At 39.6% G+C, this 15,080-nt stretch overlaps 1 protein-coding gene across 1 annotated transcript in view; it reads right to left on the bottom strand.

The window, feature by feature from the left end:
• LOC140330872 (TBC1 domain family member 22B-like) overlaps positions 1–11,516 on the bottom strand; it is a 96,035-nt gene extending 84,519 nt beyond the window's left edge. Inside the window, 4 exon segments of the mRNA XM_072411446.1 lie at positions 7,214–7,329; positions 9,776–10,051; positions 11,184–11,228; positions 11,380–11,516. Of these exon segments, the coding sequence (XP_072267547.1) occupies positions 7,214–7,329; positions 9,776–10,051; positions 11,184–11,228; positions 11,380–11,432 (490 nt within the window). The 5' untranslated portion in view covers positions 11,433–11,516.
• Positions 11,517–15,080: the final 3,564 nt, after the last annotated feature.

Raw genomic sequence — 15,080 nt, 5'->3', positions numbered from 1 at the left:
CTTATTTTAATTATTTTTTCAAAAATCGGGGGTGGCTTATTTATTGGGGATGACTTAAAATGGGGGAAACAGGGTATCTTACATAGCTTAGGGACTATCCCTTGTAGATATATGATGCTGAAAAAAAAGGGTATGTCCCTAGATATTGCAGCTTTCTGTGTATAAAAGTGTACATGCAAAGAAAGATATATAAAGTAACCACATAAAGAGATATATAAAACTTACTACTTTAGGGGTATAGGACAGAATAGTTGTTAGGATGTTAAAGTTAGTTAGCTTTAAGGATATTGCACAGTAGAATACATGAAAACGTTCTAGATAAGGGAGCAAAGTTGCTCATATTGGTTTAAAAAGCATAGACGAACACAACTACCAAACTAAAAAAGGAATTGGGCAACTAAAGAAACATTCTGTATGAAATCTGTTGAGTATAGGCAATAGAGGACAAAAAAAATTTACTATCGCTTGAAAAAATTCTGAAGCCTGGGAGAATGTAAGCTATAAAATGTACTTCCCAACAAAGCTCAAATGTAATGAGAGATTTCTTTGCAGTGGTGAAGCTATACAGACATCAGTACTGCCACAAATAAAAGTGCTATTACAGAGTGACAAAGTACTTTCTACCTATATGTAGAAACAGTAATCAATACTGTCCCAAAGTGTACCTGGAAGGTCCAACAATTTACGTATATCAACATAAATGTAAAACAAAGTGACAAGAGATACTAAAGGTGCTGAACCCGTACAGAACGCCAATGTCAAGCAACAGTCAAAATTGATAGGAGTCTCCACTTCAACAGTTATTACTGTACTGTTTTGAAGACAAGAAATGACATAGTAAAACCAGTATCACAGCAAAATCAAACATTATGGTTATAGCAAAAGCAACATTATAGCAGCAGGGTGGCTCAAGGGTTAGCACTCTAAGCACTCTAGCAGGGCACCTTTGCAGGGCTAGGTCCCAGGTTGGAATCTCGGACAGGACACTATATGTATGGAGTCTGAAGGTTCCCCCAGTGTTTGCATGGGGTTCCACTGGGTTCCCCCAGTGTTTGCATGGGGTTCCACTGGGTTCTCCCAGGTTCCTCCCACATTCCAAAAACATGCAGTTAGGTTAATTGGCTTCTCCACCATAATTGACCTTAGACTTTATTAAAGATAGATGATTGGGGTAGGGACTCTAGATTGTGAGCCCCTTTGAGGGACAGCTAGTGACAGGACTATGGACTTTGTAAAGTGCTGCATAATATGTTGGTGCTGTGTAAATACTGTGTATTATAATATCATTTTGACACTATGCCAAATAGCTTCACTATACCAAATGGTAAACAGCATTACACACAAAATATGTGCTGCAGTGCAAGTACAATACTAGTGTATCCAATGTCCCAGTTGCAGAAACATGGACTACTTGCTGCTCCTAATAGGTAAAAAGATTATACTATATTTATAGATTATACAAGATAAGGATGCAACAAAAAATGCATCTCCATATAAAGTCTAGTTGTTAAATATATAAATGCTATAACTGATAAATTGTCTGCAGAAGTAGATGTATCTGTTGGGGTCTAAACCCTAGGACTTCAGAAGTGCATGGCAAACTAACCACCAGCTAGCTAGCCTGATGAGTACAATCTGTATTGTGTACAGCCACACAGTCTCCTCTTCAGTCTTCATGGCTCCACCTTCATTCTTCCTAGCCATCCTCCACAGATCCCCAGTCTGCAGACTGTCAGTGAACTTGTCACTGACAGGCACTGCATGAACACTGCAGGGGTCTTTCCTATGCTCCTCACTGTATTATAATGACCAAGTCTCTGGAACAGAACCTGGTCATTAGGCGAGGAGCATCTGTAATGCATTGGGAATGTGTAGAATATGGGAGAGGGGACAAGCACTGTAAAATTTTACAGCTAGGAGCCCCCCCCCCCCCCTTTCATTTTGCTACATGCAAACACAGTTTGTCTACAAAAGAGTCCTTTACACATGATCTCCTCTGCGCCCAATAGAACTTAAACCATCTGCAGTATGCTCTTCTTGCACAGAACTGCCTCATGGATTGCTACTACTAATCAAGTGCATGCTATCCCATGGCCTGACCATGATTGCGTTTATGTTATGTTGCCCATCCTTTTTCATAAATCCTCCAGATGTTAAGCCCTAATGTACGCCTATTTGGTTATCAAGCCTTGTTACAGAAAATACAAACATCTTTTAGGAAACATTTTGCCCTTGGAAGATCAATCCAGGTCAGTTTACTCAGTTGACTTACCAGCAGAAAAAGATGCATGCAGCTCCAACAAACAAGCTAAATAGAAACTCAATCAATTTGTCAAATGATAAAAGGCATAGGTCTGCCCCAAAGCTGTAGGTACACCCTAGAGTTATGGATGCTGATAGCCAGATGCAGGTATGAGGCACAGAGTCTAAGCACTCATCAGTTATTCACCAGAGCCTCAAAACGTAAGAATGTTGCACCTCTCAGTGTGCACACAGTCATGGTCAGGTAAGTTGAGTTTGTAAGCAAAATGGCAGTAATTGCAGAATTTTCAGACAAGCCAGGGATCAAGAACCAGGGTATGGTTGGTATCTAAAGGCAGGAATTGAGAGCTGGAGTAAAGGTCAGAAGCCAAAGCCAAACAATATCAAGGGCCAAAGCCAAAAGGTTAGGAGCAAGAGCAAACACAAGGAATCGCAAGACTCAGAAAACAGTTGAAATATAGGCATCCAACAAAGAGACTAATGAGTTTATACATGTGAGATACATAAAGACGGTATAAATCTGATAGCAATAGCCTTTGTCTAACAGATTTCACTGCCGCTAGGAGCTACAGAAAAACATATTGATGGTAATCAAGAGTCTGGTTAATTAGCCTGGTTTACACAACCAAGAGAGCGGACACTTTGGTCAAGCTAGATTTCTCCATGCAGGGTCGTTAACTGAGTTTCTAGGGTCTTCTAGTGAAATCTCTTGAAGCATGCACAGTGGTTCCAGAAACAGGACAGTGATGACCCAATGACAAGTACATAAGTAGCAGGAAAGTTGTAGAAGCAGGGGAAAATATATGTAAGTCAAGCATTCTGCATAGGACAGAGGAAACCCTAGGACAAAGACAGGACATACAGGGATATCACCTAGGACACCTCCTGCAGAAAGGAGCAGATTGCACTGATACTATCCACCATAAGGATACTTCAGAGCGACAAGGGAATACTATTATACCATAAAGGAGAGGTATTCTAAGACAGCTTTGATCTATTACAGCCAAAGCCTGGTTATAAATATAAGCATTACAATGCTTCAGGGTTGTTTTATATGTACTATTGTCTGTGTGGTTCAGTATTAGATCGTTGAAATTCTGTCCTCCCTGTGTATAATTGGAGTACTCATATTTTATTGGTTGATTCAATTGCTGTATTGTTGTCGGTGGTAGTGCACAGGGATTGATCTAATTGTAAGGTGTATGGTCATTTTGTGTGAAGAGTACCAAGATATTGTTGGCTGGTATTGTTGATTCCTTTCCATATTATCACTTATACATTAGTATATAAATGTATTCTTATTATACTAATAATATCATAAACCAAAGCTTGTGCGCCACCATTTCTTTAGTCTCACCTTCCCTAGAACCTAAATATTGCAAGTTTATTTCTTACATAAATTTGTCAAGCCTGGTATGAGACAAAGAAATCAAACTCATAAAAGGTATTTTGTGGAGATCACAGCAGGATAAACTGAAAGTCATTAACAAAAAGTTGCATTTGTTAAAAAAATAGATGAATTGGTGAAATGCACGAAGGAGATTATCCATGAATAAATATGTTAAGGGATTTTTGTCCCAAAAGAAAGGTAGAAGGGGATTACTGTTTTCTGCATGTTTGATTACAGAAAACTAAAAGTTAGTGTAATGTAAGCCTCTACTATGAGCATGGAACATCAGAAAACTAGAAAATGCACAGCTTAGTTGGAATGAAGGCTATGCTCTCTGCTTTTGTAAATAGTGCACAAAGAAAAAGAGAGCCAATGAAGATATGTTCGTTATAATTTTACAGTACAAACACATGCAGAGGCAGATAAATCAGCTGCATTTCTTTGCAGTTCTGTTCATTGGCTTCCATTTCACCTTGTAATTAAATTCAAGCTCCCGTGCATTGCCTTCAAATCCCTACACAGTTTTTGCCCTACTTGGTAACTCTGACCTGATGGAAAAAAAAAAAAAAAATACTCCCCCAGCCGCTCTTTCCGCTCCTCTGATGACCTACAACTGACTTCGTCACTCATAACGTCATCACTCACACAGCTCTAAGACTTTTCTAGAGCTGCTCCAACTCGCTGAAATGGTCTTCCTGGTCCTATTCGGCTTGCTCCACCTTTCTGCTCATATAAAAGAGCACTCAAAACGCATTTTTTCAAACTTGCCTACCCATCATTTTCTGTCTTTTGAAACAGCCACTACTTCCCACCACTACATATCTCCCCTCCTATGCGTTACTTCCCCCACCTCCTTTATTGTAAGCTCTTCAGAGCAGAGTTCTTCCCGCCTGTGTCACTGTCTGTATTAGTCTGTCATTTGCAATCCCTACCTAATGTACAGCGCTGCATAATATGTTGGCGCAATATAAATCCTGTTTATCAATAATAATAAAAATAATAATATTAATAATAATATGCAGAACAAGGTGTTTCAATAGGCAAGAAAAAAGTCACCATTAAATTTTTTAGCTGGGGTCAATGAGGGCATATTGTGAAAATGTGTCCTTTTGGGACTGATAAATGCACCAGCCACACAAAAAAAAAAAAAAAAATGTAATTGCAATGCTTTTAAATTTCCCGCCAGGCCATGCCTTTCCAGCGTACCGGCGCTTCACGCATCACAACCCTCAAGTGGAGGATGCGATGTAGAAGCGGGCCGGGGATCGCTGGAGGACGCCGCTGGATTGTGGGGAGCAGATAGGATTTTTTTGTATGCTACCTGGAGTGTGGCTCGTCGTTTCTGCTTAACCTCAGGGAGGTTAGGAAACCAGAGCCATATGACCTGCCTACTCACATGAATGCACAACTAGAACATGCACAGAGATAATACAGGACTGCAAAGAAGTTTTTGCTAAGAACAAATATGACTGTGGTAAAATAACAGGGACAGTTTCTATTTCCAGGAGGCCTCATGAACCCCAAAAGCAGTATCTGATTGCAAAATGGGAGCGAGCCCTATATTCAGCATACTATAAATTATTTGGTGTACTTAGAGACTTTAAGTCAACCACAATTTCACTTTTATCCACTAGAGAAGCCTAATGGGGCAGGGTGGAGAATAACAGTAGATTTTCACATATTAAATTATGTCACCCCTGCTTGTGCTCGGGTTGTCAGACACACCCCGATCTTTCTTTCCTTTATCCCTTCCCAATGCATTTTGTATTTACGTTGAAGGACAGTTAGCATACTTAGATTTGTCTTCCCCAAGGCTTCCATAATGAGTCAACTATTTTCCAGAAAAAGAAGGCAGAGGCACTCATAAGTTTTCCAAGGCCAGGCTGTCTCCTACAGTATGTGGACAGTCTACTGCTCGCAACCAAGACAGTGGAAGAGCATCTAGTGTTGTTAAAAGAACTGCTCACTATCATTATGCTCATTTAAAAAGTAAATCTAAAAAAGTGTCAACTATTGAAAATGTCTGTACCATTTTTGTGTGTGCCCTTTACTCTAGATGGAAAAAGGCCAGATAAACATATATTGGAAATAATTCAGGGACTTAATTTTCTAGTTTCCAAAACATCACTTAATCATTTTTAGGTCTGGTTTATTATCAAAGAAACTTTAAACCCTTCTTTGCTTTGACAGTTTTAAGAATTGCGGAGCTTAAGTACACTGCCTGCAAGCCTAACCTTTAAGCAAACTTCTGGGATATGTATAATTTCACCTATATCACCAGACAGCAGAGCATAACACACTGCGCTAAACTTGTTACTGAAGCCTGGAGAAACCACCTTGTCTTCAGAAAGACTGCCTCTATGGACATTAAGGTTCATGAGGTTCAAACAAACCACCCTTCTTCCTGTACTCAGGGTATATAAAGGGGAACCGCATGAATGTCTTTTTCCTTCTAACTTTCCACAAACCCTCTACCAGACAGCCCAGTGCCAGGCATAGATGTGTATTGTGATGGTTTGCCATATTATGACTAGACTACATCAAATACTTAGTTCACAATAGTAATGCCTTAAGCTACATACACACTTCCAATAATTAATTATCGTTGGTAAACGAACGACGAACAATCCTGCACGATATCGGCGAACGATCGTATAGCACCGATCCTGTACATGCAGATAACGACACGATCGTTCGCAGATATTGTACACACAATAGATGCGATTGTTTGAACGATACAGGAAGTGACGTGCACCACAGGAAGTGAACGAACGTTCGTTCATCACGCATGCTCAGACCATGGACGATCAATGAACGACCGTACACACGATAGATGGTAAAAACGATCGTCGTCCAATCCGATCCGCCGGTCGTTCATTTCCAGCGACTATTCTCGTTCGTCGGCGTCGTTGGGTACTTTTTTTACGAACGATTTTTGACCAATCGATCGTTCGTCGTTCATTTCCAACGATAAAAATTGGAAGTGTGTACGCAGCTTAATTGTGTAATCATGCATAAATGTTTTCTTAACTCTCTCTCTAATCTCCGTAGAGCGTGCAGCTATTGCTTGTACTTTGCAGGAATATCAGTCACAAAATATACAATACCTATTGTGACTGTTCATACGTGGTAAACACTTTGACCATGTTAACTCTATGTTAGGAACGGATTTAAATTGTATGATAGGAGATAATTGACACATGCAACCTTATTGAATTATATTTGGGATCTTTAAAAGGCTGGGTCTTTACAAAGTGCTTTAATTAAGATTAAGGGACATTAAAATGGCCCAGTTCATGCAGAATAGAATAGCTTTGCTGATCAGCGTGCAAGGAAGGCAGCAAAACGGGAAAAATGTGGTTCCCTCCGAGGGCACCTGAGGTTCCAGCACTGACGGAGCACACCAGACCTCATTTCCTGTTGTCTGTGTACCTCCTAAATGCACCAAATTATCTCAGATAATTCATTCACATCATGTAGAGGCCATTTTTGTACTGAAAAGGCATTACACAAAATATTGCAATAGGTATGGTGGCCTTCAATAAAGGATGATGTCCTTACCACACTGTTGGAGGCAATTTTTAAATGGTACTATATCAACCAGCTGAAAAACGCCAAAATACCTTTTTGTTGTCCGAGATACATTTACCGTACCATTATATCTCTCCTTCTCACACCTGTAATGAGATTTCTAGAAACATAATGAAGATCCACATTCTTGGGATCCTTAAGAGAAGTGTACTCCAACACCACCTAAACTCCCTGTAGAACTGCTGTTAAGGCACTGGCTATTCCCACACACCTCCTGATGCTTTGAACACCAGGACAACTACATCTGTCGAAATGTGTCTGACCCAGTAAAATCATCAGATGAACTAAAATTTTTTTAAACAGAGATGGCAAATAAGACAGGAATGACAAAAAAAAGGTAGTGTGGACTGTTAATATCAGTGATGGTAGAAATTGCACATTTGCCGAAGGCTCTAGCCTCATTCTATAGTGAACCTTAATGGAAAATGCTGAAAGACCTTATCCTAAAATAAGATTACAGCAGTCAAGGTGACTCCATTTACAACAACTTATAGAACACCCATTTTGCATGTTTCACTCCTGTTACTTTTGTTGATGAATTTTTGTAATTGTTAGTATTCTATTCCTATGTAGAATGGCTATAAATTTGAAGAACCTTGAGTGTATTGCTTATACAAATATGTTCAATCAGTGTCAAATCTATCTACCTGACATAACAGGAAATGGTTACCTTAGGAGGTCGCATGACTTCATCATCACATTATATCATGCCCCTAACTTCCATTACCTGACTACACCATTTTCTCCCTACATCCCCCCTCCCACCAATTGTTTGGGTTAATTGTATGTCTGTCTTCCCCTGTGTGTACCAACTATACCCCTATTGAGTGATGGTGATACCACAAGAAAACAGATAGCTTTAACTCATAGAAGAATGTTCCATTAATAGCGGTGCAGTAGGCCTAAGGTAATACTCCTAATATTGCTTTTTGTCAAATCAAAGATGGTTTGTAGTTCTATTAAGTTTGTATTGTACACCTATTGTAAATTTTAAAAGGGCAACAATGTGTGAGATATACAATTCAGACATTAACATTTTCCATGTTTCTGTACATTATAAAGCTATCACTCCGATAGCTCATATTATATGTTTCCCATCCCTTACTTTACCCTTCCTCTCCCCACTTGCACATATGTATGATGTTTGGATCTCCTTTATGATTGTATGTTTAAAACTGAAAACTTGATGAAATGATTGAAACAAAACAGTCTGCAGTGGGGGCCTACCACTGTCAGCAAAGTCCTCTTTCTGGTGTCCTATATGATGTCAAAATTATGACACAGTAATACTAAACATTGCAGGTGGTCTCCCATTATTAATGTCATACCAGCCAAAGCCCAACAATGGTCTTACCATATAATAAAATTAAAAAAAAGGCAGCCTACATCATTAGGCAGTAAGTACCTATTGAGACAAACAGAAGGCCACTACAGCGAGTTAAACGTTGTTTGCTTCTATTGTGGAGGGATCATGAAAGTATTGTGGAACAGTGTGAATGGCACACAATGTGGCATTAAAAAACGAAAAGCCAAAAAAACGAAAAGCCACGGTATCACACACCGGAGCAAGCGATCTCAGTTTACTGCTAATGTACACCAAAATAGATCCCTAAAAGCAGCGCTTGAAGGGAGGGCAGCTTGTCAACAGCAAAAATACCTCAAAATAGACCAATAAAATTGCATGTTTGAAGTAAGGATCACTGGAATATTGTTCACTGAACAGTTCCATGCATCTCTACAGAATTTTTTTCAGTACCAGCCTTTAATCAGAAATCCATCCCATAAACTAGGTGAGAAAGTGGAGGTGAATTTCCAGATCTAGGTGTCTGCTGGGACAATATACATGCAGCAAAATAACACAAAATGAACAAAATAAACTCAGACTTGTATTTGAATTGACTGTGAGCAGCGGAAAAAGCAGGGTCATTACAATACATGGTGGATGGCATCGCAGGAGAAATATTCCTGATATAGAGAAAATGTTAAAAAAAAGCCCTTGAATTTCAGATGGACAATAAAGCACTGAGAAAAGGGCGAAAATGATCTCTTAAACACTTTATGTGAAGTGAAGAAAGGGCAATTTCTAGGAGGACTGCCATAAAGCATGACATGAGATTCTACTATGTATATTTGGGATGCGCCCCTTTTTGTTTTACCTATCTGTGGTTTAACATTTCTAAGAATATTAAAAATCAGAATACTAAATATCTAATTAATATACCTCATTAATTTCAAATATTAGCCCTTTTTTTTTTGGATCATATTAAAGAAGCTTTTAAAGCAGACCTATCACCCAAATTGTTTCGTTACAACAACAGAACAAGGAAGAAAATGAACAAAGATGGTGACACCCAGCGCTTCCTTAGCGCCAGGATGAAGAAGAAATCCAGGATGGTGCAGACCCAATCAAGGGATCTGAGGAATAAGGGGTGCAATTTTTTTTTTTCAGTTTAGTTCCGCTTTATATTTGCATGCATTTTTAGCAGATGGTACCCTAATTTTTACAGGTGATGTTTAAATATATAATGTCACTTACCTGCAGTGACTCTGTGCAGTTGATCTTCACTGGTGGACTTGGTAAGAGATTGGTTTGAGTTTTCTTCCTGAAGTCGGCAGCGAGGTGTTACATTATATACATCATTAACAACAGCCATCTTTGCTTCACATGGGATGGAGTGCAAAACATCTTCACTTTCATCATCATTAATGTCCCATGCGTCACTTGTATTTCGTGCAAATTCATGAAAACTGGAGGCTTTTCTATTCTTAGCATGATGTATGTGTATCCGTGAATGGTTAAAGAGAAAACTGTAAAAATACATTAACACATTATTTTTAACGCAAAGAATGGCCAAGCAACTAACACTTATAATAGGGCTCAATTTAATATGGTATAAACATTAAATGGTATATAGTGTACATATTTTGTAGAATGAAAAATGTGTGTGTGTATATATATATATTATAGTTTAATCATAGTAATCAATGCTTTGCTGCAAACACAGAAGAAATGACATAGTATATCATAATAATAATAAAAATATAAAACTTTATAATAATAATAAATAAAAGTATAGTGGAGGCTTCCAAGTTCTACATGAGAAAAACAAAAGTAACATGCTCAGTCCTGTAGTTTCAGAGTCAAAAAGGAAACGTGTTTCTAGCACAGAGAAGTGATATGTGAGAACAGATAAGTATTATAGAGGAAAAGTATGAAGTGCAGGCACAAAGTTGCAGTTACAGGATTGGTGTAAACAAAACATATGGGGGAACTAATAGTTCTAAAGAGTCAAAGGACATCTTTATGTGAGTCAATGTAGTGTAAGTCAGTGTAGTAAGCTGTAAACGTGCTGTGATTAGTAAGTAGTGCATTCTTTCTACAAGGTGTCTGACAATAAAGTGGTTGCAAATACATCTACAATCTCCCTTAACATGCCTCATTTAAAAAGCTATAGTTCATTAACACACCTAGAACAGCAAAGAAAAATATAGGATGAGACTACTGATAATAAACTTCTTTATGCACGGGTTACAAGAATACATTAAACTTTGCGTGATCCGCCTATACCAGACGATTGGCTTCATCTCTTTAAAACGCTATATAGACATGTGATTCCACAATGTTATAAGGCTTAGCAGGCATTTTTAAAGCTAGTCACTCATAATATTTCTGCAATTGCATTTAGATTAGCTATATGGAAGCCAATTAGCTCTCTATGCAGTCAGGTAACTTTAATGACAGAACTGCTGACAAACCTAAAGGCAACACTGAACAATGTGTTACCATAAGGCAGGGGAAGGGCAGTGAGGGGTGTAGATACAGAAGTAGAGGAGTTATAGGAGTAGAGGGTTGGGTGGGTGATAAAACTTTTACCTTTCATTCAAAGAAATTACACAACATGTAATGCACAAAAAAAAACAACCATAGGGTTAAGCTTACCGCTCGTCTAATGGTGGTTGCTGGGCACCTTATACAGGAAGTATACTGACAAAGAGAGAAACACAGAAAAAACATTTAGGACCTTGTTTGAGGAAATCCCCTAATTTATCGTGAAATATTCACAACTTGACACAGCCTAGAAGACGATTCCTGCTTAGCTAACAATTAGACAATATAGAGCTCACTGTAAACAAACCTTCCGGGTACTTTGGAACTTCTCTTCCAGAACTGCCGCCTATTCTCTGACATCTCCAAGGCCTTTTCAGATCCCACTTGCTATGAATATTCATCCACTTCCACCATGACAGACAACAAAGTATACGGCAGAAAGAACGGAGCAAGAAGAGCACAGGAACAGCGATTGTTTGGATTAGCTCCCCCTGGTGGTGCCTGCTTTAGTGAATACATTTGACTGCAAGCTTGAAAAGGAGCGTGCTATACACCGCATTCATGTAATGTGTTCAATTTCAATATATAAATCTTCGCTAGGGTTATGCACTGACTTATAGCGAGGGTGTATGTCTTTGTATTCATTTCTGGTTGACATAACTGTTTTTTTTTCAATAAGAGAAATATGGCTGGTTATGTCCCGAGTGAGGAGCACATTTTCGTTTAAAGAACAGAATATGGCAATGCGTTTCTATGTCCAGCATCTGATCTGTGTATGCAAACTGTCTTTACCAAAGTTGGGCAAAAACACATATGCACTAATTTCATATACATCTGGTAAACACTGAACAACCTTTAGAAGCGGTATTTTCAGCTCTAATACACAAATGTGTTAAAGACCCACATCTAACAGCATTTGAAAGTGTAAAAAAGTAAAAGCAGTGTCACAGGAAGCAGGATCCTGTGCTGGGTTGTGTCCATGACAATCCAGTTATTTGGAATTTCTCCTCCTGCATCACTGCTGTCTCCACACTGACTTCCTCTTTGGATGAATGGGTCATCTATCATGTGCTTCCATACACAAGGATGGCCAGCTAGAGAAACAAAATGTGGATGCTGCGATCAGTATTGGTAATATATTGGCCCTGATTTATTAAGGTTCTCCAAGGCTGGAGAGAATACACTTTCATCAGTAAAGCTGGATAAACCAGCAAACCTGGAGTCGATTTTCTAAAAGTCATTAGCTTTTTGTTAGCCCCCCTAGCGATATTCCTGAGTGTGACTCGGGATGGATTTTCCTAGCAAAAATCGGTATTCTCTAGTCACACTCGGGGTAGCTTTTTTTTTTATTAAACTGAATTTTTATTAAGAATTTTCCTAAACAATAACAGAAAAAACCGAAAGGACAAGATATAAACATAGTGTACAGCATACATTACCAGTACATAAAAAAGGATCATACAAATAACATATTTAAAAAATAGTAGCAAAATGTAAACCAAACAGTATAATCCCATGTGGTGACAAAGTAAAACATGAATGTCTAGTATACACAAAACATTAACAAAAAATAAAAATAAACAGGTAGGGTATAAACAGGACAATAAGGAGGGGGGGGGCACCAGAATGATGATTAATAGGAAGCTCACATAGTCACATCAACACTTTAAACCTTTAAATGGGCATAATAGGCATCCCAAGATTCCCAGACCTGTTCAAAATTAGCAACATTATTTCTGAGGAGAGCGGTAAGATATTCCATAAACAGACCTCCTGGACATGAGCATATAAGTCCTCCAAGGAGGGGGGCTGTGTGGATTTCCACTTGGCCAGGATTAAAGTACGGGCCGCTACCAATATGTGTGATAAGCTTAGATGTGGGTTGTGGGGGGCCCGTTAAGGGCAATCCCAGTAGATTGTGGAGTTGGTCAAGGGAGAACCTCTGCTGGGTCACTTCTGTGATTAGCTTATTAACCCTGTCCCAATAGCTATAAATAGTGGAACAGAACCAAAAAATGTGCTCCAGTGTCCCACGTTGGGATCCACATCTTGTCAGCCTTCAGAAAGGAGAGCTCTGTTTGAGGGAATCTTGATGGTGATTAACCGGGAGATCACACACCACATGTATTGGTAATGAGTAAATGTCCCTTTTAGTTTATTTGCAGAAAAGATATTGGTAAATGTCCAATCACATTGCAGATAAACAATAGAGGCAAATGTCCAATGACTGGGCAGATAACAGTGCTGGTAAATGTCCAATGACTTTGCTGATAACAGTGGTGATAGTAGATTACAGACAAACCTTGGCGGTCATACATGGATGATAAGATGGAGCGCGGAGGATGCATGAGTAGCAAGAAACAGAAAGTTGTCACCATCAATCCGCACTGGAAGGAAATCATGGAGCCTTCAATTTGTGCCCTCCTAGTCTCTGATTGGAGCTTGCACTGGGCATGTGCAGAGTAAGGATACGCACTGAGCATGTGCGAAGTGCGGTACAAACTGAGCATGTGTAATAAGGTTAATTTAGACATAGGTTTGTGACTGTGCCCCCCCCTTAAGGAAGGCCTCTGGATGCCCTCTGGACTTGGGTTCTCTAAGTCATTCACTAACCGGGTGGCATGTACTGATGTTGCAGGTTCCCATGAGCTTTCCTCTAGTGTAAACCCTTTCCATTTGATAAAGTATTGTATGCCTCTGGCTCTTCTTCGAGAGTCCAGTATTCCCTCCACCTCAAATTCCTATTCTCCATCCATGAAAATGGGTAGAGGCTCTGCCCGGGTTCACCCGCTTTAACAGAGAGACATGAAAAACAGGGTGCGCTTTCATGGTGCGTTGAAGGAGTAATTGATAGGCCACTGGGTTGATCTGCTTCGTGATAAAAAATGGATCCACAAACTTGGGACCCAACTTCTTGGAGAGGCAATGTAACCGAAATTAGGGTGAGGTCGCCGATGTCTGTCTGCATTCTTTTTGTGCCAGTTTTAAGTTCTGCTGAAGTTCCTGATGAACATGCTTCAGCTCTGAAGTTAACTCTTGTACTGCTGGAACAGATAGACTAGGAGTTAGGTCAGGAAATATGTTTGGATGATACCTGAAATTGGCGAAGAAGGGAGACATCTTGGTAGAGGTGTGCATTGCATTGTTAAGAGCAAATTCAGCTAAAGGTATCAGACTCACCCAATCGTCTTGAAGAGATGAGCAGTAGCAACGAAGGTATTGCTCCAGTACCTGAATAATGCGCTCTGTTTGGCCACTGGATTGAGGATGGTAGGCCAATGAGAATGCGAGAAAAATCTCGAATGAATTTCCAATAGAAATTTGAGAAGCCTAGGAATCTCTGTACCTCCTTGCAAGATGATGGGACGGGCCAATCGAGGACAACTGAAATCTTACTTTGGTCCATGGCGATGCCTTGATCCGAGATATCCAAGCCTAGGAAGTGTACTCAATCCTTCTCAAATTCACATTTTTCAATCTTTGCAAAAAGATGATTCTGCCGGAGACGAGTAAGGACCTCTTTTACTTGTTCACGATGCTCCTTGAGCGAATCTGAAAAGATCAGAATGTCGTCCAGATAGACCACTACATATATACGTCCAGTATGTCCTTACAAATGTCATTAACAAAATGGTCGCTGGGGCATTACACAGCCCGAAGGGCATTACTAGATACTCAAAATGCCCATACCAGGGGTGGAAGGCAGTCTTCCATTCATCCCCGTCTGATGCGGATCAAATTGTATGCCCCGGGGAGATCCAACATGGTAAATATTCTTGCTGTATATTCTTGTATATCTTGCTGTAGATATCAGAGGAAGTGGGTATCGGTTCTTGATAGTTATCTGGTTCAGAGCACAATAATCGACACATGGTCGCAGGGAACCGTCCTTTTTTTCAACAAAGAAGATACCCGCTCCGGCTGGCTGACATTCTTCAATGTAGGTTTTCAGTGCAAGGAGTTCTGGATCAGAAAGTGGGAAAATATAGCCATAGGGGATAGTAGACC

This window comes from Pyxicephalus adspersus, chromosome 1 (assembly GCF_032062135.1).
Source record: "Pyxicephalus adspersus chromosome 1, UCB_Pads_2.0, whole genome shotgun sequence".
NCBI lineage: Eukaryota > Metazoa > Chordata > Amphibia > Anura > Pyxicephalidae > Pyxicephalus > Pyxicephalus adspersus.
Note: the sequence above shows the minus strand (reverse complement) of the source record. Positions and strands in the feature narration are given on the sequence as shown.